Source organism: Lepidochelys olivacea, assembly GCF_965140295.1.
Source record: "Lepidochelys olivacea isolate rLepOli2 genome assembly, chromosome: 8".
NCBI classification, from domain to species: Eukaryota; Metazoa; Chordata; order Testudines; family Cheloniidae; genus Lepidochelys; species Lepidochelys olivacea.
The window spans coordinates 38963319-38991262 of NC_140418.1; the positions used below are offsets into that span (position 1 = coordinate 38963319).

The following is a 27944-nucleotide window of genomic DNA, read 5'->3' on the forward strand; positions in this document are numbered from 1 at the left end:
TTGCTTTTATTGCACAAGAAACAGCACACACAAACACACAGATGCTTCGTGGAAAAGGAGGAACCTGTGAAGAGCAAATTTTCACAACTGTATGTAGATCCAGCTATCGTGAAAATTATCCAAGAGGGTGGAGTGAAGGAGAAACTAAGTAGTCCTGGGAAGTGGAAAGGAACGTGCGGGCGGAGTTTGGGGGAGGCATGGAAAAGAGTTCTGAATGTGCTGCAATGGAGGTTGAGCACAGATGCGCTCAGACTGCTGCATTATTAAGGACTTCAGCAGCTGCGTTTGCTCCTCCATTATTTTAATCTGCTCAGTTGCGTCCTTAACAAATGCCTGATTCTCTTTTTTGTCCTGTCGTTCAACTTCCCAGCACTCCTTGCGTTCCCTTTTTTCTGTATTGGAGCACTGCAGTACCTCCCAGAACATGTCTTCTTTGCTGTGTCTTGGGCGCTTTCTTATCTGGCTGTGATGTTCGGCTGGGGTGCGTGGGGTGTTCCTGGAAGCCACATCTGGTGAAGCACAAGGGACAATGCACAAAAGCGGGATTGTTAAATTCACACACAGCCTTGTAACATTTCAGTTAAATACACCTTTTGCAACATTGCCATCACTTTCTCACTGACCCTAGCCAGGCACACATCTCTGCAAACACCCAAAGCATGTTGTTGGCGGGGTGGGGGAGCCACATGGGGAAAAGAGCACATACTCTTTGCAAGGGTTGTGATACAGCATTCTAGGGAAAAAATTCTAAAATTCTCCCACACTTTTCCACAGGCAGGGGTCATTCTAGCAGACATCTCACTGCTAAAGGTAAACAGGGAAACAGGGTACACCTACTCCATGCTTGTGGCTTCTGCCCTGCTCCCTATGCTGCTCACCTATGTGCCACTTTGGTCCCTGCACAAGTGATTACCAAATGGTGCGGGAAAGTTTCCTACAATGGGGGAAGGAACAAAGCTGCTCTGGCATGGAACCTTCAGTAGAGGGTTACCGAGTACATCCAGGAAACTTTTTCCTGAAGATCTCAGTGTGAATCAAAACTCTGTTCCGCCGTACCGATTAGCTACACAGGGAATTGTCCAGCTCACAGAAACACAGCCAGCCTCCCACATTTCTATACCCTGAACCCACCTCCGCACTACACAAGCCACAGCCACTTACCAGGCATCTCATATCCTGCTTCTTGCTCCCCAGAGAGCAACTGCTGAGACTGGCTAGACACCTCTGGAGTGGAGAGCAGTTCCTGGCTGCCTGCCCCACTGGGAGACCACGCTGGGAGCTGCACATCCTCGTCTAACTCCACCTCTTCATCAATAACTTAATCCTCCAGGTTAGGTCCTCTTTCTGCCACCTCCGTGCCCTCCGAAATATCCATGGGGCTCTTGGTGGTGGAGGTTAGGTCGCCACCAAGGATAGTGTCCAGCTCCTTATAAAATGGTCAGCTTTTAGGGAACGCAGCGGAGCGACAGTTTGCCTCCCTTGCCTTATGGTTCGCCTGCCTCAGCTCCTTTAGAATCAATCATAGAATATCAGGGTTGGAAGGGACCTCAGGAGGTCATCTAGTCCAACCCCCTGCTCAAAGCAGGGCCAATCCCCAATTTTTGCCCCAGATCCCTAAATGGCCCCCTCAAGGATTGAACTCACAACCCTGGGTTTAGCAGGCCAGTGCTCAAACCACTGAGCTTCCCTCCTCCCCCTTTATCTTTGCTCTGCACTGCAGCGTGTCCTGATCATAGCCCTTTTTGCACAAACTTTGAGAAATGTGCCTGTAGGTATCCCAATTTCTTTGGCTCAAGCGCAGCTGGGACTGCACAGACTGCTCTCCCCATATACTGATCAGATCCAACAGCTCTGCAGTAGTCCAAGCGGAAGAGCATTTGGTGCAATAACCCTCCATGGTCACTTGGGAAGATGCAATGAGACCTCTCCACTCCGAGCCAGCAGGAAATGGAATTTCAAAAATTCCCGGACTTCTAAGGGGGAGGGGCGGATGGTTGTTTACCTGGCTGCAGGGCATTGGAGTTCAAACTGCTGACCAGAGCAGTCAGGATGGGCATTGTGGGACACCTCCTGGAGGCCAATTAAAGTGATGAAATCAAGCATGGTGTCTACACTGGCACTTTGTTGAGAAAAATGTAGAGGAAAAAGACATAAGTCTCTCACCGGGGTGGATGTATTTAGTCGCCAAAACTGGGCATTTTTCCTGACAAAAGTTGTATTGCAGTGTGTACGCATTCACTGGTCGACAAAAGGCAGTTTTTGGTGACAAAACTTGGTAGTGTAGACAAGGCCTAAGCTTTCAGTGACTAAATACCCCCCTTCTTTCACCTCCAGCTTGCTAGGAAACATCACCCCTTCCTTCCTCCTGGGCGAGGACCTGGCCACAATGATCCATGCATTTGTCATCTCCGCACCAGATTACTGTAATTCACTGCATCTGAAGTTGATTTTAAAAACAATGTAAAGGTTCCAGCTGCTATAGAATGTGGTTGTCTGCCTTCTCCATGGTTCAGGCTGCTATGAACGCATCAAGTCCATGCTCTAGTCCCTCCACTGTCTCCCAGTCTAGGTCCAATGTCAGTTTAAGACAGTGGTTCTTAACCTGCGGTGCGAGATGCCCTTTCTGGGGGTGCAAGACATGCCAGATTTTTTTAGACGGTAAACCATCGAAGACACAAATTAAGCACAGGCACGTAAGTACAACTTGTTTCATCAAACCTATGTATTTATTAACATTATACATTTAACGATTACTGTAATATACAAACAAAAATACATCTAGGTTTGAGAACTGACCTACTTCAGCGATTTTTGATAGGGGTGCAAGAACATAGTTTGAGAACCAAAGGAGTGCAGGCTGCAGTAAAGGTTAAGAACCACTGGTTTAAGGCTTTGGTCCTAATCCTCAAAGCAATAATGGATCAGGTCCAAGGTACATTGTAGACCACATTTTAATCTACAAACCATCAAGACAGCGTGCTCCTCTAGGGCAATGCAGATCATAAAGCCCAGAATAAAGTGAGAGATATCTGGGGACAAAGCATTTTCAAGTCAAAGGGATATGGTTCTGGAATAAACTTCCAGAGGAGATTAGATGAATTCAGGGTTTTATCATCTTTAGGAGGCATTGCAAAAATTGATAGTTTTCCCAGCATGATGAGAATGACATTTGCATCATCAGCCACCACACCCAAAAGTATCCCATCTACCTTAAACAGAGCTTTCTATAACTAAAAGGGAGACGAGCCAGAGATGACAAGAATTCCCTTAGGGACTTCAATATTAAGTTATTCTATGTGGAAGGAGCTCACATGTGAAGGAGTAGCATTGCAAAACCTTAAGACAGATAAAACAGGGATTCAATGCATTTATTCAGTCTCTCTATATATCAGAAAGCTAAGTACATTATAAATTGTAATTGTTTTACCAATTGTTTGTCCGTCCTAAAGCGTTTCCCAAAATAATTGCATCAGTCTTCATTTACTTTTAGTTGTTACCAGACCTTGGCCCCATCCTGTATTTCAGACCAAAGCCCTATAATCACACTGCATTACTTATTTAACCCAGTAACCTATTAGGGCCTCAATGTTTGGGATGGCCCTTTATTAAATACATACATTTGCCTCATTAGCAAATTGGGTTTAGTGCAGTGTTGCTGATATGACAGGCAAGATCAACCCAAGAACACACACCAATGGGAAGATAGTCTTGCCTTTCAAATGAGAGACTTTAGATGTGTAGAACCTGGCACTGTCGTCCAAATTCATTGCATCAATTCAAAACCTAGCAGTAGAGATACACAGTTTGCATTCTGGAAAAGCAAGAATGCCTAAAGTAGCCCAGTCTGTGCCTGTGATCTGCACCATGTGGTGGTCAGCAAAAAGTAGGTTATGTTTGTGTATGGAGTATGAGGAAAGGGGCTGAAAATACAGTGAATCAACCCCACACCTCACTTTATTCCATAATGAAAAGACAGTAAGGTACTCAATGAAACAGGAGCATACAAACTGCAGAATTCACTTCTGCACAAGAGCAAATAATCAAATTCTATGAGGGAAATAATTTTGACTGTAAGAAATGGCTGTTAGATTTCCAAGGTAAGTTAATTATAAGAGTAATCAGCGTGTCCTGTTGCAGTGAATAGGCAGATTGGCTGTAAGGGTCAGGAATGAATTTCACCATCATCTACAATACAGAATAACCACCAGTATCTTATAAAGGGAGGTATTACAGTCCTCTGAAGCAGCAAGTACCGACCAGTGCCAAAGTTGGGACACTGAATTCTCTTGCCAAATGGTCTGATACAGCCAGAGATAAGTTGCTCTGGAGTAACTCTTTGATGCTGTGAGGTGTACTAGAAGAGCAGAATGGGATCAGCAGTCAAAAATTCTGGGTTCTGTTCAGGCTCTGACATTGACTCAATGTGTGATTTCAGGTAAGGCACTTCACCTTTTGGTTCCTCTATTAACCCAGCTATGAAAAGGGGCTAGTACCTACATTTGTAAAGCACTGGGTTTCTCAGCTGAAAAATGCTACATTAAATGCACCAAATGGTCTGATCAGGTATGTGCCTATTCAGTTGGAGGTGGAAATGTTCAAAATAAATAAAACTTAAGTGTCAGAGGCAGAGATTTCTCTGGGTGTGCTGCTCCCTGACATATTTTGTATTAATGCCCACTGTGCATAGCTGTGACTCAGTGGTAAACATCAACCTTTATATCTCTCCCCATTATTCTGCATCTTTAGGCTATGAGTTGCATTAATGACACCTACTACAGGACAGGCCCAACAAAGAAAATAACAGAACGCCACTAGCCGTCACCTTCAGCCCCCAACTAAAACCTCTCCAACGCATCATCAAGGATCTACAACCTATCCTGAAGGACGCCCCATCACTCTCACAAATCTTGGGAGACAGGCCAGTCCTTGCCTACAGACAACCCCCCCAACCTGAAGCAAATACTCACCAGCAACCACACACCACACAACAGAACCACTAACTCAGGAACCTATCCTTGCAACAAAGCCCGTTGCCAACTGTGTCCACATATCTAATCAGAGGACACCATCATAGGGCCTAATCACAGCCACAATATCAGAGGCTCGTTCACCTGCACATCTACCAATGTGATATATGCCATCATGTGCCAGCAATGCCCCTTTGCCATGTACATTGGTCAAATTGGACAGTCTCTATGTAAAAGAATAAATGGACACAAATCAGATGTCAAGAATTATAACATTCAAAAACCAGTCGGAGAACACTTCAATCTCTCTGGTCACTCGATTACAGACCTAAAGGTTGCAATATTACAACAAAAAGACTTCAAAAACAGACTCCAACGAGAGACTGCTGAATTGGAATTAATTTGCAAACTGGATACAATTAACTTAGGCTTGAATAGAGACTGGGAGTGGATGTGTCATTACACAAAGTAAAACTATTTCCCCATGTTTCCCACCTCCCCCCCCACCGCTCCTCAGACGTTCTAGTCAACTGCTGGAAATGGCCCACCTTGATTATCACTACAAAAGGTTCCCCCCCCCCCCCGGCTCTCCTGCTGGTAATAGCTCACCTTAAGTGATCACTCCGGTTACAGTGTGTATGGTAACACCCATTGTTTCATGTTCTCTATGTATATAAATCTCCCCACTGTATTTTCCACTGAATGCATCCGATGAAGTGAGCTGTAGCTCACGAAAGCTTATGCTCAAATAAATGTTAGTCTCTAAGGTGCCACAAGTACTCCTTTTCTTTTTGCGAATACAGACTAATATGGCTGCTACTCTGAAACCTGTCATTAATGACACACACGTTCCTTTTAGCATGTTCACTCCTCTAACAGATCAGATCAAGTTGCCAGTTGTCTCAGGCCCTCACATCCCAAGCTCTGTGCCTCTTCTCAACATTCCTGTGTCTGCAGTGGCAAAGGGCAGAAAGGAAAACATGATCCAGGAAGTTTTATTAGTGGACTGCTCCACAGACATCAAGAGAAACAACTAATGACTCTGGCTAGTGAGAGCTTATCTGGTGAATAAAAGCTGATAACATTTTAGCTAACAAAGATGACTCTAAACAATTGAGAGGGGCCCAATCACCATGCGGGGCAGTCGTGGAGGACAGTTAGAGACCCAGTAATGGGGAACTCAGCCTTGGGTGCTAGGGTTAGGGAAATAAGGGTGGGACACATAGCAAGGTGCAGAGACTCAAGGAGGTTTGTGGCTGGAAAGGACCATTGATTGTAAATGCCTTCTCCAAACATGCCCTTAAGAGCAAAGGCTTGTTGCTCCCTGCAAGGCGGTCAGTTCATCTGCACAGAGGGCACTAGCTAGAAGCCTTTGGTGCTTTCACTCAGAGGCATGGACAGAAGCAAACCATACATAAGCTTTTCAGACAAAACAGCAAATCACATACAAAAAAATACCATCTTGGTTTATTGTTTAAAAACATTGGTAAAACAAACAGAAAACAGAGAGCAGGAGGCTGATGCCCATTCCACTCCCCAGCTAAGACAAAATTCTCCAAACAGAGACAGCACGAGCCCCCAGGCTCAGACCGAGCATTCGGGATTGAGGGTACCCCCTAGGAGAAAGGTCCCTACACTGTGGTAGGGGTAGAAAAGCTCATCTTTTCAGCTTCAGGCGCCACTTCCCTCACCACAGAACAGAATGAATTCTTCCAGGTTGTTAGTGAGGGGAAAGGCCTTCCACTTAGGGTATGTGATTCACCCCAAATTCTCTATCCATGTATAAAAGGACCTGGGCTAGGGGAGGGAAAGGTGTCTGAAGGTTACAACAGAAGTGGGAATGCACCACACCAAGTATGGTACAGCCTCCTGCAACCAACCCCTGCACCCTCTGCTCCAAAGTAATTTGAGCCTGAGGGAAAAATCTAGATAGGGAGCTTGGGACAAAACCAAATATGGCAAATAGCTGTGGTTCTTGTCAGCAGACACAGAACAAAGCTACTCCAGAGTAAGACAAAGGCTACACTCTGAATACGTTCTCCCCTCCCTGTTCCACCAGGTTGGACCCAGAACTGCCCAGTCTCACCCCTTCCCCAAGTCTCAAACCCAGAACTGATCTTGCCTCTTTACTGGGTTTCCCCAAATACAGTAACTTAGGATGGCTGGAAAAGCTGGCAGAAAGTGAACCTCACTGCTGGTTTCAGTGGACTTCAGATCTTTTGCCTGAGCAGAGGGACAAGGACACATTGAGTGGTGCTGATGAAGGGGACAGGGAGATTCTAGGCACCACAGCACTGACTCCCATCTCTCTGGCTGGAGCCTGAGCTGTATTGAGAGGAGCTGGTGAAGCCACTGCAGACTGGCCTCTGAAACTGGTTGTATGGCAGCAGCACAGAGACCATGGTGTGGATCCAAGTGTCACATGAATTTCCATTTGCCCTAGTGGTGAGAGTCAGAGCCCTGAGGGACTGGAGAAGGTAAGGAACAGGTTTCACTGCTCTATGACTCCGTAGATAGCCAGCCTGCCCCAGCAGTGCTGCTCCTGCTGCCACATGCATCAAATATAAAGGGGAGGTCCAAGAAGAGACCTTTTACTGGCTCATGTGTATCCCAGTCATCTCCACCAAGCACCAACATCTTAATAGGGACCGCCCCACAGTTCAGAGTCCAACAACTCAGCCCTCAGATCTCGACATCACTTTCTTTATCATTATCGTGGTCACCATCATAGAACTCATTAGAAGCCTCAGGCCTAAAAGACAGACAAGAACATAAGGACAGGCAGCCTTTTCCAGCATTTTCAGAAGAGCAGAGTTTGTCTAGACAAAGGGATAAGAACACGTTGCTAGAAAGAGGGACACATCTCCTGGCCTAGCAGACATAGGATATGTCCTCTGAGGCATGTAACCACATGCTAGTAGAGAAGTTTCTCTGGATAGGAACCAGAGAACAAAAAGGGATGCAATATCTACTCTGGGATGTGGACAGTCCCCACCATATCTCCCCTCACTGGGATGGGATGAACATAAGAGAGGAGCCCCTTTCCCAGCTCATCAGAACAAGAACCAGAGGTGCAGTACCTGTTGTAGTTCTCCTCAGAGCCTCTCTCCTCTGGATCAGGCTCGTCCGCACGGTCATAACTGAGCAGGTCAGAAGGAACATCATGGATCTGGACGCTGGGGGCATGGTTCAGCATTTTCAGATTCTCAAATATTGTCTGTCTGATTTGATCCAAGTACTGGTTAGGAACAGAAGGAGCAGATCAGCTTAGATTGAAGAGACAGTACCACAATTGCTGGCATTAACACCTGCCTGTACCATGCATGCCCTAAGGCCAAGCAAATGGGGGATGGATAGCTCAGTGGTTTCAGCATTGGCCTGCTAAACCCAGGGTTGTGAGTTCAATCCTTGAGGGGGCTGATCTGGGGCAAAAATTGGGGATTGGTCCTGCTTTGAGCAGGGGGTTGGACTAGATGACCTCCTGAGGTCCCTTCCAACCCTGATATTCTATGATTCTGTGAAATGCCATCAGTGCAAATGGCTTTAAACTGTAGCATAGAACATAATATACTCAACCCAGGCACTGAGGGCTTGGTCTGCACTTAAAAGGATGCAGCTGTGCTGCTGTAGCACTTCAGCAAAGACACTATCTACGCTGACAGGAGGGCTTCTCCCATTGCCGTAGGTCAGTGGTTATCAACCAGGGGTATGTGTACCCCTAGGGGTTTCCAGAGGTCTTCCAAGGGGTACACATCAACTCATCTAGAGATTTGCCTAGTTTTACAACAGGCTACATAAAATGAACTACTGAAGTCAGTAAAAACTAAAATTCCATACAATGACTTGCTTATACTGCTCTAAATACTATACACTGAAATATAAGTACAATATTTATATTCCAAATGATTTAGTTTATAATTATAGGATAAAATGAGAAAGTAAAAAAATTTTCAGTAAGAATGTACTGCGACAATTCTGTATTTTTGTGTCTGATTTTGAGTTCTGTTTTAAGCAAATAGTTTAAGTGAGGTGAAACTTGGGGTACGCAAGACAAATCAGACTCCTGAAAGGGGTACCGTAGTCTGGAAAGGTTGAGAGCCACTGCCATAAGGGTTATCCACCTCCCTGAGAGGCAGTAGCTATGTCAATGGGAGACTTCTCCTGTCAATTAGCACTAGCCTACACTGGGAGTTAGGTTGGTGTAACTGCATTGCTGAGCGACCTAGTTATATAGACATAAGTCTGACGTAGGACCAAGCCTAAGATTAAGGGCAGGGGCTTCAGAAGTGGAAAGGAAATTGTAAAAGGACCTTCGAGTTTCTCAAATATGAAGTATCTTTAGAGAGCTCCCTACATCTCAAAGATGCTGTGGGGCTGCAAACATAGGTGCCAGCTCCCAGAGAAAAATTAGCAGGTGCTTAGCACCCACTGGCAGCCAAGTTTCCCTCCCTCCCGCTGCCAGCCCCCGCCAATCAACTCCTCCCCCTCCTTCCCACTGCCTCCTGCATGCCACAGAACAGCTGGGTGTGCAGAAGGCGCTGGAAGGGAGGGAGGAGCGGGAATGGGGCGCGCTCAGGGGAGGGGCAGAGACAGGGAAGAGGTGGGGCAAGGGTGGAGTAGGGGTGGGAAGAGGCAGGGTGAGGGCTTAGAGGAAGGGATGTAGTGGGGGATGGGGAAAATTAGAAGCTGGTGCCTGTGGCTGCAAAGAAGAAAGCATGGTGTCCAACACTGTGATGAGCAGGAAAGCCTCTTGTTGCCCCTGCCCTGACAAGTTTTTCCTGGGTGAGCTACTGGCTGAACTCCACCTGGTTTCACAGGATCTAGCATCAAGCAGAGACCTTTTCTTTTCAGACTACATCACATAGCTATGTTGGGTGATGCAGAGTAGCATGTCCAGGACAAGGCCAGAGCCACTCACCTGTCTAGAGTTCTGGTTCTCAATTCTTGTACTGACATCTGGGTGGAGGGTGAAGTCTGGAGCAAAGTACTCAAAGTATTCTGTGAGGGAACCAGTAAAGAGTTAAAGATCGGGGTGAGGAGAGTTTGAAACTAGTTTTTCTGAAACACTGTTCTGCAGAGATGGGAACAGCCTACCCTACACCATGCTAGCTGTCACCATACCATCAAGAGCACAGTGAGAGCCAACTCCGTCATCATGAGGGGTACGCTGCCAGAAAGAAAAGAGAAAGCCCACAGGAACACTGTGTGAGGAATTTAGAACATGATACTGTAATGCAGATATGTCTGCCCAGTGAGGCCCAACACAGATGGGGGATGTGTATAGTAGGAAGCAAGAAAGATCTAGAACACATGGGTTAGGATCAGAAGATACTACTGCTTCAGCCCCACTCTAGTTAACATTCATTAACATAGAGTGTGGAATCCAGCTAACGTCCCTGAAGCATTAGAACCTCGAGGCACATTAGCTAAATTTATGAAGAGAGTGGGGAAACTCAGATTAATTTATTCCAAGGCTAAAAGGAACCATTGTGATCAGCTAGTCTCACCTGCTCTATAACAACATAGGTCAGAGACTTTCCTAAAATAATTCCTAAAACAGATCTTTTAGAAAAGCATTCAATCTTGATATAAAAATTGCCAGTGATGGAGAATCAACCACAACTCTGGCAACTTATTCTAATGGTTAATTACTGTCACTGTTAAAAAATTATACCTTATTTCCAATCTGAATTTGTCTCATTTCAACTTCCAGCCACTGGATCGTGTTATACCTTTCACTGCTAGACGAAAGAGCCCATTATCAAATATCTGAAGGTACCCTGCAGGTATTTATAGACTGTAATCAAGTCATCCCTTAACCTTCTCTTTGTTAAAATAAATATATTGAGCTCTTTGAGTCTAGCACTATAAGGTGGGTTTTCTAATCCTTTTAGTCATTCTTGTGGCTCCGAACACTCTCCAATTTATCAACCGTCTTCTTGAATTGTGAACACCAGAACTGGATACAGGATTCCAGCAGCCATTACACCAGTGCCAAATACAGAGATAAAATAACCTCTCTATAGTTATTCAAGATTCCCCTGTTTAGGCATCCAAGAATCACTTTAATCCTTTTGGCCACAGCATCGCACTGGGAGCTCGTGTTCAGTTGATTATCCACCACCACTCCTGAATCTTTTCCAGAGTCACTGCTTCCCAGGATAGAGTCCCACATCCTGAAAGTATGGCCTACATTCTTTGTTCCTAGATGTATACATTTACATTTAGTCATATTAAAATGCATAGTGCTTGCTTGCACCCAGCTTTCCACGCGATCCAGAGAGCTCTGTAACAGTGACCTCATCCTTTTCATTATTTACCACTCCCCCAATTCGTGTGTGTCATCTCCAAAATTTCTCATTGATGATTTTATGTTTTTTTCCCAAGTCATTGATAAAAATATTAAATAGCATAGAGCGAAGAACAGATTCCTGTGGGACCTCAGTGGAAACACATTCATTCAATGATGATTCCCCATTTGTCATTGAGACCTGTCAGTTAGCCAGTTTTTATTCCATTTAATGTATCTTATGTTGATTTTATGTCTTTCTAATCCAATGATACTCAGACTGCAGCTCACAAGCTGCAAGTGGGCTCTTTAAAACGCTGAGTAATATAATTATTAACCAATCTAAGTTATTAACCAATCAAGATGCTCTTACTATGTTATCAATCAATTTTAGTTGATACAGTAAATACTTGGTCAGTCATTTTGACATGACAAATAATATATATATATGATTAGAACAGTGATATTCAGGCCTCTGGTTCAGGAGCCAAATTAGCAATGAGTATTACCCAAAAAAGCCACAGTCATGGAATTAATTGTTTCATTTACTATAGTATTATCTATTCATATTTAAACATGGAAATATTTGGGGGGGGGGGTGTGGGTGGGTGGGTGTGCGCGCGTGTGTGTGTGTGCATGCGCACGCACATGTCTGACTGACAGGCCTATACTTACCCAGGTCGTCCCACTTACCCTATTTAAATATTGGCACAACATGGTAATCTGTAACAAGATGATGCTGACTCACCACTGTATGGGAGTTCCTCACTAATTGCTTCATCCACAAGCAGCGACGTTTCATAGGTCCTAAAAACACAGAACATTATACTCAGTCCAGAAAAGATCAACTTTTCCCCCCATTACATAGTACTTACTGGCAGTCTGCCTGAAACTCAGAGCCAGTTACAGCTGAATAAAGGTCCTAAGAAGCACAAGCATTGATAACCCTCACGCCATCTGCAACAAATAGGACATTCTTCAACAAGCATATGAAAGACTCACCAGCATCGTGCCACATTACGAACGGTATAGCCACCTCCTCCCAGCACCAGAAGGGGGATGTTGAAACTCTTTACATACTCCACACACTCCCTAAAAACCCAAAGCAGAAGGGGAACCTGTGACTGTTAGCAGCTGATCTAAGCTCATCAATGCAGCACCATGCGCAACCCAGTAACATACCTAACCGTATGATACACAGAGTTCAGGGCTCCCATCAGTGAAACCCAAACCTTGCCCTGATGGGAGCTGTTCTCATGGCTTGAGAGAAATCTGAGCTTTGTTATTCATGCATTCTGGCAGAGCATTGCCGGAAGAAATGTTGTGAGATCCCAAATCTAGTCTGGGGAATCTGCTTCTGCAGAATCTTACCCCTTATTCACTCTTCTGAGGAGAGCCTCCTATCACACAGGGAACTAGATTGCTCTCGTTGAGCTCAAGTCTCGCAGTGAAGGACCCAATGCATTCTTTCACAGACTGCAATGATGGTCCTTTAAATGCTCCATCCACACCCCTGCTGAACTTACCCATGTCCTCTTATACTGAGGTTAAAGCAACCCAGACGATCACAACCCAAGGAGTCAGCACCGCACTAGGGAAGAGAAAGAACAGCTGAGTCCTGGCTAAGAAGCATTACTCTCCAAATGCACATCCTAACAAGCCATCAGCACCCCACAGATATACCCACCTACCACAGAGCCACAAGCAGCATTCCAGCCAGCCAGCCCCCATCTGTCTATATTTCCCCAGGGAGCCACAGATGCAAATACTGGAGAGTGCATAGCTCCTATCCATACCCTCTGCAACATATGCACACAGACCCGCTCTCCTACCTGCAGCACTATGCATGTGGGCTGGTAATAGTCCACCACCTGGTTAATGACTGGCTGGAAGAGGTGTTTATAACCTTTAGAGAGAAAGGCAGATTGTCATCATGGCTCAAGAGGGCAAGCAGGGACATCGCGGGGCAGGGAAAGCATTCCACTTACTTTGGTCATCAATGCCATCCCGCAGTGGCACATTGAGGCAGTAATAGCGGCCACTCTCTGCCCCAACCTCGTACATGTCACCTGGCAGAGGAAAGGAGGCACAGTCACAGCACACAAGGATCAGCTCTGAAACTTCACAGGTGTGGGCAGTACAGACAACAGCAAATCAAGACTTCTGCCAATGGACCCAATCACGGCATGAAGATCCTTTCCACCTACTCTGTAAACTACCACGGGACCATATCCTTCACCCAGCCTCTCCCCACTCTCCAGAACTCCTTTCTTCAATCATCTCTCTCTGAAACCAGAGACCCAGAACCTCACACTACTACATAACAGCAGTGATTGGGGCCTGAAATCTGCATTTCACTGGGGCAGTGAAGATTCTGTACCTGTACCAGGGAAGAAGTAGTTCCCATATTTGTGAAAAGATACTGTCATGACACGGTCTGTCAAGTAAAAGGCCTCCTGAACACCATCTCCGTGATGAATATCAATGTCAATGTAGAGAACACGTGGGTGATACCTGCCAGAAACAGGAGACAAAGGCGCATTACAGTCCACTGGTGCCATCCCAACTACAGCAACCACTTTGCTATGGCTTCCTAAAATCCACCCCCCATAACACAAGTCTGTAATGTGTCAGAGGCCTTCCAGCTCAGGAACCCCATCTGGTCCCCACTAAGGTCTCTGGAGAATATCTCTGTCATTAGACCATAAAGTAATATTTGCGTAGAGCATCTACCATACAAACAGTACCTTAAAATACTCTTGTCTGTTATATCTGGAGAGAGAGAGAGAAATTAAGAGGCACAAACAAGGAACAACAGGTTTGAAGAGTAGACTAGAGACACAATGGAAAGCACATGAAAGAGAGAGATGCAGAGGGCTCGTTCAGATGGCAAAGGTTGCAGAGAAGGTTCTTGCACTGGCAGAAGCAAGATTATGCAAAGCCACTGCTGAACACACAAAGCGAGAGGAACCTGCGATGAGGCTGGGTAGTGCAAGTCCATGAATTGACTGACTTATATAGTCAGAGAAGTTTAGAAAGCACTTTATGTACAAAAGTCTTTGCCCTGAAGAATTTACTATCTAGTTAATCTTTAAAAATTAGAGCAATTTTTAAATGCTCCTGAAACGAATGGGGAGTAAAGTAATTTGAAGATGGAAGCAGTTGTTCTTCTCTGTATGTGCCACAGCGCTGGCATCATCACTCTGGAGTCTGGAGAGCCAGGACTTGAGGTCAGGGGAACGAAGTGCAGTCATCCAGATGGACGCCTGAATGTGGATCCCAGCCACGGTGGGCAGAAGGACACAGTGCCCAGGGGCACTATTGCATAGACAGCAACAGGCAGCATTGCAGAGACAGGGAATGTGGAAAAAGGCAAGCTGAGTGAAGGCTGAAGCCAAAGTTACTGAGAACGGAGGTCTGAATGCAGGGGAGAGAAAGGAGATGCAGTTGGGCTTGAGAAGTGTCCTCTTGTCAAGTGGACATTCAGGGGAATGCAGGAGAGATTAAACTTACTGGGCAATAAATTTACTGGGTCCATGAGGCAGAGGTCAGATAAAGCATCAAAACATGTAAGTCCCCACTGTAAATGTTAACTAATGTTAAAGAGAGAGGGGACATAACCCTCAACAGAGCCAACACCCTGTTTGAGATGAGGTGACTAGTAATGTAGTAACGTTTAGAGGTGGCAAATCTTGATTAATCCACAAAATATTAGAATGCCCTTCTAGAATTCTCCATCCCATTCCTTATGAGTTTAGACCTTTTTTTGGACCACAATTACACTTTGTTGACCAAAGCGGAGGTCCCCATTATGCTGTCTCCAGTGATGTTCAGCTCCCTTTCCTGAGCCAATACAGTTAAATTCAGAATCCAGAAAGATTCTCGTGTAGTTCAAATTTTTTCTTCCAAAGAGCAACACTTTGCATTTATCACAAAGTGCTTAACAATGGCAAGAACTATACACACATTAAGCCTCACAAGTGCCCTGTGAAATAGAAAAATATTTCACAGATGGTAAACTGAGAAAACAATCAACAAAGCTAGCACCAGCTACCCTTATTCTCAGTCCTCTGCCTTAACTGAGAACTATTCCTGCTCCTGAGGATGAGGACAGGATAGTAAGTCAAGAACTGAGCGTTTGAGACTCTGCAATGGCAGGGTCTTGGCAGAGAAGCAAAGCTACCAGTAGAGAGAGTCTGGAGACGTAAGAGCAGAATCATGCCAGGGATCCATCTGAACAGCTGTCAGGCTATAGAAGACGCCTGAAATAGAGACTGTCCAGGGCATCCAATGATGAGCTATGTCTAAGGCATAACTGAAATTAAGAAGAACAAGAAGGGAAGAACCCTCCATCAGCAGAGGGGATCCTATTACGACCACATCACACAGCATTACCCTCCCAGAGCATCACTTCTAATCCAGAACAGTATCACAGCTGCACTCACACCGAGTCCTTACTTGAGCAGCTCCAGAATGCCGATAACTATGTCATTGACGTAACAAAACCCAGAAGCCTGCAGTACAAAGAAAATAAAATGGAGTCAAAAGAAGAGCAGCAATGAGCCCAACTTTGAGTGAGAGACAGAAATACTTAGACTTGTGTCATTACCTCAAATTTCTTGGCATGATGCAGGCCTCCAGCCCAGTTTATTGCAATATCACAGATCTAAGAAAAGAAGAGCTGATTAGCTCAAAGATAAGAGCAAGATAGCAACAAACCCAAGCCCAACCCTGCATGTCAGTATGGACGTCAGCCCTGCCCCCATGTTGTGGCTCACAATAATTATTTTTTCCCCTTTCTCCCCACCCATCCAGTCCCTTCAGATGCCCCGCTATCTGTCATCCAGTCAAGCTACTTACGCTGTACTAAATCAGTGTTTGCAATCGGTCAGTGTGGGGGCAGGAGGAATCCAAGAGATTTCCCCACAAATTAACAGCCAGGTGACACCGAGTTGGTGTTTGTACAATAAACATATGTGGTATAGGTTAGTTTAGGGACTCCATCCCCCACAGCAGCCAGTTGGCACGTCAGTGTTCAAAGAGGACAAGAATATCAGCTCAGAGTTACCTTGTTGTTCAGTTGCGTTGCTCCCTGCAGTGAGGCCCCTGTATAGCGAGAGCAAAATTCAAAAAGACCTGGGAACACTGGACTGCAAAAAGAGAACACAAAATTCAAACAGAATAGAACCTCCCAACCTCAGATACACGTCTCCAGGATTGAGATCAGAACAAAACTCTCAGTGACACTGGACAAATAATATCAAAATGCAGTCTCTGCTAGAGAAATGTTAATTTGGGGTCATTCTGACCCTGTTCACCACAGACTACACGACAATAGGCAACCATTACACCATCCTTTGCAAACACTATGGAAAACTTGGTGGATTTGATAATAATTACAAGAAACTTTCAAGTTAGTCTGGAACAATCATGTTCATCATATACTCCAGACCTGGAGAATGGGAAACATACAGACTAAATCCTGCCCTCTACCATGCTGATGCGTATATGGGGATAGGTCCTGGAGAGAGAAAACACAAAGCATCCTGTGCAAGGGAGACAGCAGGACTTCACAGCAAAACAATGATAATATGGAACATGGCTGTCCAAGAGATCTGCTCACACACCATCTTCCCATGCGGTTGTAGTCTGTTAGTTTGTAGATGCTCCCCAGTTATTCACCTACCTAGTGCATAGACTGCTGTGAGCAATAAATTGTATCTATGGACGCACAATGCACTTGCTCAGAGTAGCAAACTATGTCTCATCTCCACCATGCAATCCCACTCTCGCCGGCAGGATCGCTACGGCAGAAGAACTCCTTTACTCACTCTCAGTGACTCACAGCATGCACACATTAACAAGTGCAAGTCATAACATATCAATGTGTACACACAATCTACCAGAAATAAAATATAGACCTCAAATCTGTTGTTCCCATGTGTTTTGCTTGTTAACAGGCCCCAGAGCTTGTATCTGACCACACTGTTTTCACAAAAGTAGAACTATAGTTAAATTAACCCAATGAGAAGATTGGCTGAGGGAGAAAGCAAATACCACTGCCATAGGAGTGCAGGCCTGCGAGGTGTGTGAAAACATGTAATATGGCCACCAATGGAGAGCAAGAATGACAAATCAGCTCACCCTAAAGCAGGTGGCAGCCTGACCTGCATCTATAGCACTTTATAGTCCTGCAAATAGCTGAAACTCCAAGCAGACTGTATTTAAGAACACTGGGCTTATTCAGTTTGGAGAGAAGGAAACTATGGAAAAGCAAGGATAGCAGCCTCTGCCTCCGACAACTAAATCTCATCACTTCTCATCCTGTCCTCACTGATTAGTGGGAATACTAGTATACAGAGACTGTACTGTTATCCTATTATTTATTGCTTGAGGTCAAGATTTTCAAAATTGACTAGTGATTTGGGATGCAAAGTTTGAGACATTGATTTTCAGAGTTTATGTGCACTTTCTGAAATTCAGAATCTTTTAAGTTTTCTCAAGTTTGGCACCCAAAAAACTGAGGCTACCAAAATTATTAGCCTCCTTTGAAAATCTCTGTCCAAGTTTTCAAGAGCTAGGAGCCTCACGAACCCAAGTAAAGTTACAGTCCCTAACTTAGGTCTGAATCTAGACCATAAACTCTAACAACTGAAACTCAAAGAGATTAAAAAGAGGAGGGAGAGGAAGATTTACAGCAGCAACAGTTACTCAATAAGGTGTGTGCAACATCTTGATGGCTCCATTAAACTGCAGGGCTTTTTTAGTTAAAAATGTAAAATTCATACATTTAATGGAACCATTATGATGCATACATACCACACCAAGTAATCACATGAGATTACTGTAACCCTTGTGCTTCCCATTCACCTGCCAGGTGCTATATACTCACCAGTCATCACCCACATTGAAGGCATTGAGGCTCTTGGTGAATCCTTGCATGTTGTTGGGACTCACTCTCTGCAAGAAGTCTATATAATCCTCCGAGTGGAAGCGACACATATCATGCTGGGATGCCTGGTATGGTTTAAAAACCTTCAAGAGAAGGACACACAACAGTTATTTCCTACTCAGAGTTGGGTTTACCTTGGCTACCACAAATCTCACCACCAAATAAACTCCAAATAGACAAATACCCCAAATCACTGTGTCAGTCTAAAAATGCTCAACTATGTGCTCAGCTTAACAAGTGTCATGCAAATTTTAAACAAAAAGTGATCAGGAAAGTAGGGATTGATTCAAGAGATGGTGTTCACAACATTATGAATATGCCAACATTGCATTTTTTCATATTAAAGTACACTTTTAACTAAGTTAACAGTCAAGAATACTACATATGTACAATGAGATGAAATTAAGCTGCTCTGAGATTAATCAGAACCTTAAGTTTTGCCTTTCTTTTTCTGTCTCTAATTAAAATTATACTTTTAACAAAATTAAGAAATTTTTGCTTTTTAAAAAAATTGGAGAAAGTATGGGCTTGTGTACCTGGGGAAATGTATTCACATAAGTACACAGGTATAACTCTCCATGTGGACAGGGTTATTCCGGAATAAGAGTGACCTCACAGGGAGTTATACCAGTATAGTTATATCGGTATAATTATATTGTTATTGTTATTCTGCTAAATTTTCCTGCATAGCCAAACCCAGAGAGCTGCAAAACAGAACTACTTATCTATTTGACGCACAAAAACAAACCTCCACAATTACAGATATGCACAAATGTGTCTATCCTCTATTTCACAGATTTTAAACTAAAACACTCAGTAGCTTCAGGAAAAAAAATAGCTGAAGCACAACGTGAGCCTATGGAAACATGCAACTACAGAGCACTACGGACAAATACCCACACAGAGTTTTTTAAACTGGCCTTAACTTTAAGAAAGTATCAAACTTTTAACCTGAAAGAACGTTATCATTTTAAAAAGAAAGATTAGAGATCCAGGAAGTTAAATAATTTATATTTAAAAAACCCAAACATTGGAAGTTTGAGAATTTACAGTTAAGGCCCATCAAATAAGCTATTCTTCCCAATCAGTAGCTCTTCTGTGAAAGGTACAAATGGAGACCAACAAGTATCTTTCTAGCATGGCTGGTTGCTATTTATAAAAATAATTACCTCACAATTTCAAACAGGTATCTTGAAATCCACATCTGAAATCATGTATTTTTGGCGTTTCCCCTCAACACTTAAATGGTACATTTGGCTGTGGACATATTATTTAATCCATATGACCCACTCGTGTTGCAGAGTATATATTTCTGACACCAGATGGTACATTGTGACAAATATGATGTGCCCTGTAATAATTTGCAAGAACTGTATGTTGGCCTGGATAAGGAATGGTATTTTCTGTATGAATATTCTGGTTTAAGTGCTTCTCACTAAGAGACGTCCTGGGATGGATCAGGCAAGAAAGAGGCAATGGCTCAAGATGGTTCCTATCAGTTTTCACTTACGAGTTGTTCCAGAAGAACACCAGAACTATTAGCTCCAATGATTCAGGGCCTGTGGGACTTATTTAACCATGAGCCAACTTATGCAGAAATAATCCTCTTAGATGGGATTAAAAAAAAAAAGAGACTCTTGGAGGTGCAAAGAAAAATCCAAACCGAGACATGCAAAAACCCAGGAACAAGTAGGAGTATCTGAAGAAGGTAGGCTTGTCTAGGTCACCATTATAAGATGATAGTACTATAGGCACAGGACAGAGGCACATCTACCCTTGCAGATGAAATTCATATTACAGCTGGAGCTAGGACTGCCATTCAGAGAAAGCTTTCTGACTTCCATATTTGTCAGCTTAAAATGAAAAACTTCAACTATTTCTACAAACACACTCAAAGTTTCATATGCTGCCTCCTTTCTTGTAGCAAAATCAAAGATCTTATTCTGCCTGTCACTGTGGTGCTTGCAGAAAACATGCTTGATTAAAAAAGCAGGTGATACTCGCAAAGAAGTGCCCTTATCAGATGACACTGTATCAGAGAATTGAAGAAATTGCTGAGGATATTGTTTCTCAACTTGTAGAGAAACTTAAAATGGCAAAAACATTTGCCCTTCAGCTTGATGAGTCCACGGATATTAGTGGAGAAGCTCAGCTGAGTGCTTATGTTTGCTACCCTGAAACCACTGATATCAACAAGCACATACTGTTTTGATAAAGTATGGAGAGTACATTTTTAAACTGACTTTTTTTAAAAAACACAATAGGAGTTGGAATTTATGCAAATTTCTCTGCACTGATGGGGCCACTGCAATGACCAAGAGAGTGAACAGGCTTGTAGCTAGGATCAGGAAAGAAAGTCCTTCCTTGCAGTCAGGGCACTAAGAATTTGCTTCAAAAAAGATGAGTTTTGAGCTGCATAAAGTTTTTAATGAGTCTGTCAAAACTGTCAACTTTATCAAGTCCAGGCCACTCAGTGCTCACCTGTTTCGCATTCTTGTAAAGAGATGGGGTCAGAACATCAGCAACTGTTGCTTCACACAGAGGTTCACTGGCTTTCAAGAGGGAAAGCACTTGACAGATAGTTGGAATTATGCAAAGAGGTTAACTTGTTTTTTTCTGATAATTAATCCCCTCTTACTTCTGTTTTTGACAACACTCTGTGGTTAGCTTAACTTGCCTATCTCACAGATATATTTAGCAAACTGAATGATCTAAATTGTCCATGAAAGGCCATGACACTAACAGTCTGAATCTCTATGATAATGCGAAAGCTTATATCCAAGGAAACTAAATTCTGGAAGTCCAAATGTCAATACAAAAACTTTATCTGTTTTCCAATGCTTCATGTGGTCTGAACAGGGGAAACTGAGCACACCAAATTACTTCCCCAACATTCAACTCATTCCCCAACTCAGCTCAACTCAACTGGGTAAGAAACCCATTCATTTTATCAGATGTTAGCAGCAGAAACAAGTCTGCCAGGCAGCAAGAAAATCTTCTTGAGTTCTCCTCAGACCACAGTCTGCAAATGAAGTTTAATGACTCTACACAAACCTAGTTCTGGTGTTTAGTACAGAAAGAGTATATTAACCTTGGGAACCATGCTTTGGATGTTCTGTTTTCTTTTGGGTCAACATATATTTGTGCAGTCTCATTTTTGGCTATGTCTGCCACCAAGACAAAGAATAGGAATACACTTAATGTGAAGAAAAACCTAAATCTTGCTAAAAGAAAAGGAGTACTTGTGGCACCTTAGAGACTAACCAATTTATTTGAGCATAAGCTTTCGTGAGCTACAGCTCCCTTCATCGGATGCATACTGTGGAAACTGTATGCATGGAAATCTTGCTGTCACTTCACTGCCTACCAGAATTACAAGGCTCATAAGTGAAAAATACGCTCAAGTATCACACTGAAATAGTTATATTCCAATCGATATAGTTTATAATTATTCGGTAAAAATGAGAACGTAAGCAATTTTTCAGTAATAGTGTGCTGTGACACTTGTATTTTTATGTCTCATTTTATAAGCAAGTAGTTTTAAGTGAAGTGAAACTTGAGTACGCATGTCAAATCAGACTCCTGATAGGAGTACAGTAGTCTGGAAAGGTTGAAAACCATTGGCTTAAAGCATCCCTGACAGATAGAGAACCATGTTCTATCCTAATACAGTTCCATTACTTTTGTGTATACAGGCAAGAATAAGCCATAATATAAAATGGTTCAGACAAGCATATTTCATAACTGTATTTTAACGTGGTTATGTCTGCAGCATATGTAGGGCTTTACAGGTACAGACAATGCTCCCCCGAGACGGGAGTCTCAGCATCATCAGATACATGAGGCTTACTATCATCTTCTTGTAGAGGCCATAGTGAAGCACCAGACTGTGGGTCAGTGCCAAGCGATGAGGCTTCATGGGATGTCCTGCACCTGCAAAGAAAAAAAGAAGACAGTCAGCACCCACATATCACACACAGTGGATTCATAGCTAGAAACACCACGCTCTGCAACCCTCCCCACCTTCCCCTGCCCTCTCCCCTCCCCTCCCCACTCCACTCCACACACAGAACCACCTCCCTCTGCCTTCTCCCACCCCCACCCTCCCACACACATGGCCAGTTCCCCTTGCCCTCTCCCACCTCATCCCCCCCATACACAGGGCTAGCTCCCCCTTCCCTCTCCCCTCCCCACCTCACACACAGGGCCAGCTCCCCCTGTCCTCTCCCCTCCCCACCCCACACACAGGAACTCTGTGATGCTGTATGGAATCTGGGGGACACTTCAGAATATTATGAATACCAATATTGTAAAATTGCAATGATTTATGCCAGACATGCCATGTAAGATATCTGCAAAAGTTATAATTTGCCAGATATGATAATCTCATTTATGTGTTTCTATCACCTTTGTATTATGGTTTATAGCTATGCATGTATGTCTGTATTTCAAACTTGTGCTATGCTTGTGGGCGACACCCCCAGACAGTTTAGCATCAGCACTGCCTAGCCTGCTTGATGGCCCATTAAGGACTATCAGCTATACAACTGACCCACTGAGAGAAGCCAGAGGACTCAGCAAGAATGCATGCCTATGGACAGAAAAGGCTTCCAAGCCATGGGCTAGTCAGTTTGTGTTTGAAACAAAGGAAGCATAAGCCACATGGCAAAAGACTATAAAAACACAGCTGCATCTTTTCCATTTGGTCTTCAATCCTGCTTCTTACCTCTGGCGGAACTTTGCTACAAACTGAAGCTCTGAACAAAGGACTGAATGACCCATCCAAGCTGCGGACGTATTCCAGAGGGCCTTTCAAGCCAACGAACTCACGAATACTGCTAGGAACCTGATATATGGACTTTGAAGTCTTTGTATGTATGTGACTGTTTTACTATTTAACAGTTCTCTTCTTGTTCTTTTTTCTTTATAATAAACCTTTAGTTTTAGACCAGGGGTGGGTAAACTATGGTCCGCGGGACACATCCGGTCCACCAGATGATTTAATCCGGCCCTCGAGCTCCTGCTGGGGAACAGGGTCTGGGGCATGCCCTGCTCCCACGTTCCAGCCAGGGAGTGGGGTCAGCTCCACACAACTCCTGGAAGCAGCGGTATGTCCGGCCTCTGGCTCCTATGTGCTCCGCGCACTCCCCCCACTCCAAGCACCACCCCCACAGCTCCCATTGGCTGGGAACTGCAGAAAATGGGAGCTACAGGGGCGGCGCCTGTAGACAGGGCTGCGCGCAGAGCTGTCTGGCCGTACTTCCATGTAGGAGCCAGAGAGGGTCATGCCCCTGCTTCCGGGAGCTCCTTGAGGTAAGTGCCGCCTGGAGCCTGCACCCCTGAGCCCCTCCCATACCCCAACCCTGATCCTCCTCCCACCCTCCAAACCCCTCGATCCCAGCCCGGAGCACCCTCCCGCCCTCCAAACCCCTCAATCCCAGCCTGGAGCCCCCTCCCACACCATGAACTCCTCATTTCTGGCCCCCTCAGAGCCCGCACACCCTCCTGCACCCCAAAACAAATTTCATGAGCATTCATGGTACACCATACAATTTCCATACCCAGATGTGGCCCTCAGGCCAAAAAGTTTGCTCTCCCCTGTTTGACTCTAAAGGATTGGCTGGCAGCATGGTATTTTGGGTAAGATCCGAACCTATACTGACCTGGTAACACGGCTGACCCTTTGGGGTCAGAAGAACATTTTGTATATGTGAGCAGAATTTTAAAATTACTTCTCACTGTACTGGATCTAGGTGCTGACTGAGAGCCAGAGAACTGGAATGCAATAAACGGGGCAGTGTGGTTTATTTATTTGCTTCTTGATAGCCAGTGTGGGGGATCAGAAGCACAGTCTGTGACTGGTTGGAGAGTTTAACTTCAGTGTGACCCACCAATCTTGGGAGTACCTGCTCTCCCTTTTGCAGCCTGCCCTGACCTTGGCATTTCCAATGAGGGCTCCCCCAGGCACTACAGGTCACATTGGCATAGTCTTGGCAGGATCCACAGAACCAGACCGTTTGGGTTTTGGATCAGAATCTCATGTTATTCCAAACTTTAAAATTTTGATACTGAAAGTGTTAAAGGTTAAAGTTAGTCACAATGAGTGATCGACAATCAAAACTGCAAAGCATGAGAGATAGCCAGTGTCTTCAGCATGAGAAAGAAATGGCAGAACTTCAGATGCAAGAGAACCAATCCTTGGCCCAGCTGCAAAAAGAAGCTGAGGAGAGAGCCAGAGAATCTCACAGGAGGCGAATGGAGCTGCTGCAAGCTGAGACCCAAGTTGCCAGACTTAAATTCCAAATCAAAATAATGAAAGAACAGCAGGAATTGTGTTATCCTGGAAGTCCAGCTCCTCTCTACGGCAATGATGGAGACAGAATCTGCTCAGTTTATAAGAATGTTGGTTTGTTATTTAATAATGATGTGGTAACTATGTTTAATCAGGGTAACATCATAACCCAGTCCCAGAAAAAGTATGAATGTAAATCCTCTGTATTATCTGTAGCTAACAGGGAGATTTTTTGAAGAGGGGGTGTTTAACCAGATGTGCTATAACAAGGAAGAGTGTGTGTCTCCAGCCTTGGGATTGCGGAAAATAGCTGTTTGTCCAGTGAGAGAAGCAGTTTATATAGTGAAGAAATTTCTGACGGTGTGTCATATCTCAGAAGTGAATCTGGAATTAGAGGAAGTACAGAAAGCAGCTCAGGAAAACATTTCTTCAGAGCAATGTAAACTTGGTCAGTTTGAAGCCCTAACTGAGGAAGGTAAGGGTAGATTTCTGGTGGGTGCTGGATTGCTGGCAAGTGAAGTTTGTAGAAGTGAGCCTGAAATAGGTAAAAGTGATGTGCTTAAAGTAGCTCAGTGTGATGAGCCACTGTTTGTGGAAGGCAACAGTTTATCTGTTGAAGAAAAAACGGTTTCCAATTTTTTATCTGTTGCAAATAGCAGTGTGCCAAATGAAGGAGAATGTACCTCCAGTCCTTTGTGGAGCAGATAGAAGGTTCCTCTCAGCCTATGATGGTTGAGGATATTTCAGTTGTCCCAGAGGTGGTTCTGGACTTAACTGAAACTCAAGAAGGAAGTGTTCCTAAGCTTGTGGGTGGTAACCTACACATGGCCAGTGAGAAAAGCTGCAGAGAGAAAGAGCATGCCTCTTCCAACCCTTTAACCATGGAGTGTAGCAGCTTGCCTGAAAGGGGGTTGGTTATGTGAAAGTCCTCTTAATGTTCTAGAGATGATTCTGGATGTAAGTGAAACTCAGAGTTTGTTGTGGCTCCACAGAGCAATGCTCCCTACCCCCCGGTCCCCTACCCACCCAGAGCCCACTCCCTGCCCCCCCGGTGCCCTATCCACCCAGGGCCCGCTCCCTACCCTCCACCACCCACCCACCCAGGGCCCGCTCCCTGCCCCCCCCCGGTGCCCTATCCGCCCACGGCCCGCTCCCTACCCTCCACCACCCACCCAGGGCCCGCTCCCTGCCCCCCCCGGTGCCCTATCCGCCCACGGCCCGCTCCCTACCCTCCACCACCCACCCAGGGCCCGCTCCCTGCCCCCCCGGTGCCCTATCCGCCCACGGCCCGCTCCCTACCCTCCACCACCCACCCAGGGCCCGCTCCCTGCCCCCCCCGGTGCCCTATCCGCCCACGGCCCGCTCCCTACCCTCCACCACCCACCCAGGGCCCGCTCCCTGCCCCCCCGGTGCCCTATCCGCCCACGGCCCGCTCCCTACCCTCCACCACCCACCCAGGGCCCGCTCCCTGCCCCCCCCGGTGCCCTATCCGCCCACGGCCCGCTCCCTACCCTCCACCACCCACCCAGGGCCCGCTCCCTGCCCCCCCGGTGCCCTATCCGCCCACGGCCCGCTCCCTACCCTCCACCACCCACCCAGGGCCCGCTCCCTGCCCCCCCCGGTGCCCTATCCGCCCACGGCCCGCTCCCTACCCTCCACCACCCACCCAGGGCCCGCTCCCTGCCCCCCCGGTGCCCTATCCGCCCACGGCCCGCTCCCTACCCTCCACCACCCACCCAGGGCCCGCTCCCTGCCCCCCCGGTGCCCTATCCGCCCACGGCCCGCTCCCTACCCTCCACCACCCACCCAGGGCCCGCTCCCTGCCCCCCCGGTGCCCTATCCGCCCACGGCCCGCTCCCTACCCTCCACCACCCACCCAGGGCCCGCTCCCTGCCCCCCCCGGTGCCCTATCCGCCCACGGCCCGCTCCCTACCCTCCACCACCCACGCAGGGCCCGCTCCCTGCCCGCCGCCCAGGGCTTAGGACGGGGCCGCTGACCGCCGCCGGCCACGCACCCCTTACCGTAATGGAAGTTACCCACGTCCGGGTCGTAGAAATAGGCCACGGTCTTAGCCATGGCGAGCCGCCGCTAGGACCTGCCGCCTCCGTGCCACCCCCACAACCGGTGACATCAGCGCGCCGCGCTCCGAGCCCCGCCCCCAACGCCGATTGCTCGCACGAGCCCGCCCCGCTGGGCCCTGAGCGGAATTACAGGGGGCGGGGCCTTGCAGAGCGGACGAGCCTCGGTTCGCGGCCCGTCCCATCCCCCGCGGCGCTGCAATCAGGGTTTCTGCGCACGCAGCTAGAGGGGGTGTGACCCCGCTGTCCTCACGGAGCAGCCTGGGGGAGCTCGTGTCCTCGCGGCTCCCTGCAGCCTCTGGCAGCGCCTGGCGCGGCCGGCCTCGCCCCGGGCACAGCCTGGCGCGGCCCCCTGGGGCGCGGGAGCCGGAACCCGCCCGTTTGCGCGGCCGCGCTGACACCGGGCCGGGCTGCCGGGAGCGCTGTACCCAACAAGGCGGCGGCGAGTGGGGCCCGGGACTGAGCTCTTCCTTCCCCGGCCAGCGGCGGCCCGCTCGAGGCGCGCAGCGGCGCTTGGAGGAGAGGCCGCGGGGTCCCGCAGGCCGCCTTAGCGCCTCGGTGAACAGCACGGAGAAGCCTTAGGGCGATCGCCCCGGCTCCGGAAAGCGCAGCAGCAGCCTCCGGGTGAGCGAGTCCGAGCTGTCTCCCAGGGCTCAGAGGCGGGCAGGGGCAAGGCCACCCCAAGAGCGGAAAGGACGCAGCGTAAAAACTAACATCGCCAGTGCAGCCCTCGGTCCTCATGCCACGGACAGGAAATGCCAGTGGATGCCTATGACCCGGGACTTGTCTGTCAATGTCACTCAAAACCGACTCCTCCTACCGGCCTCTATCCAAACTGCTAAAGCCCTGCGCGGATACAAAATTTGTATCCACATGCGATCCACAAACGGTCCCTGGATATAAAGTGGATATCCACATATTTGCAGGGCTCTGCAAACTGGCAAGGGTTAGGATAGTAAGAAGTCTGATAATTAAAGGGAGGGCCACAGCAATTGTTAAAAATAAAAAATGAAGCATAAAAGACTTGGAAATCAGTCTCTCCTTGTGTCTGAGGGCAGGAAAAAAAACACATAGGCACTAAAATAGGGACAGATTCCTTCTCCCACACAGAAAGGCAGCAATATCAGCACAAGAGAAGGCCAGACCCACAGCCTCAAAGAGAGATTATCCACTCCAGAACTACTTGAATCAAAGAGAGAAAGGGTGGTAAAAATCTGAGACTCACCACTTGATATAGCAATTAAAAATCCACTAAAAATATTTTCCTCTAATATGGTAACACCCTGTTAAATAGAGAGAACACCAGTAATGTTATCATATAATATTTCACTGTACATAAGGTCACTCCTGTAATGTTTATTGTAT

The 27944-nt window shown here is 46.2% G+C and overlaps 1 protein-coding gene across 6 annotated transcripts; it reads right to left on the minus strand.

The window, feature by feature from the left end:
• On the minus strand, positions 1 to 27918 carry HDAC3 (histone deacetylase 3). Of its 6 annotated transcripts, XR_014712735.1 has the most exons (16): positions 26523 to 27914; positions 22059 to 22141; positions 18149 to 18291; positions 16325 to 16406; positions 15866 to 15922; positions 15715 to 15770; positions 13637 to 13770; positions 13245 to 13325; positions 13089 to 13162; positions 12783 to 12847; positions 12259 to 12348; positions 12005 to 12063; positions 9886 to 9965; positions 8048 to 8205; positions 1162 to 1507; positions 371 to 509 (listed from the first exon to the last, which is right to left on the minus strand). XR_014712735.1 is itself a non-coding variant. In XM_084637292.1 (15 exons), the coding sequence occupies exons 2-15, from the start codon at positions 22125 to 22127 to the stop codon at positions 359 to 361; spliced, it is 1299 nt and encodes a 432-aa protein (XP_084493418.1). In that variant the 5' UTR covers positions 22128 to 22141; positions 27294 to 27917; the 3' UTR covers positions 1 to 358. The 6 variants fall into 6 exon arrangements, 5 of the variants coding, with proteins under 5 accessions (XP_084493418.1, XP_084493419.1, XP_084493417.1 ...); XM_084637292.1 differs by lacking the exon at positions 1162 to 1507 and having other exon boundaries at positions 1 to 509; positions 27294 to 27917; XM_084637293.1 differs by lacking the exons at positions 1162 to 1507; positions 26523 to 27914 and adding an exon at positions 23872 to 24102 and having other exon boundaries at positions 1 to 509.
• Between the last annotated feature and the right edge of the window lie 26 nt (positions 27919 to 27944).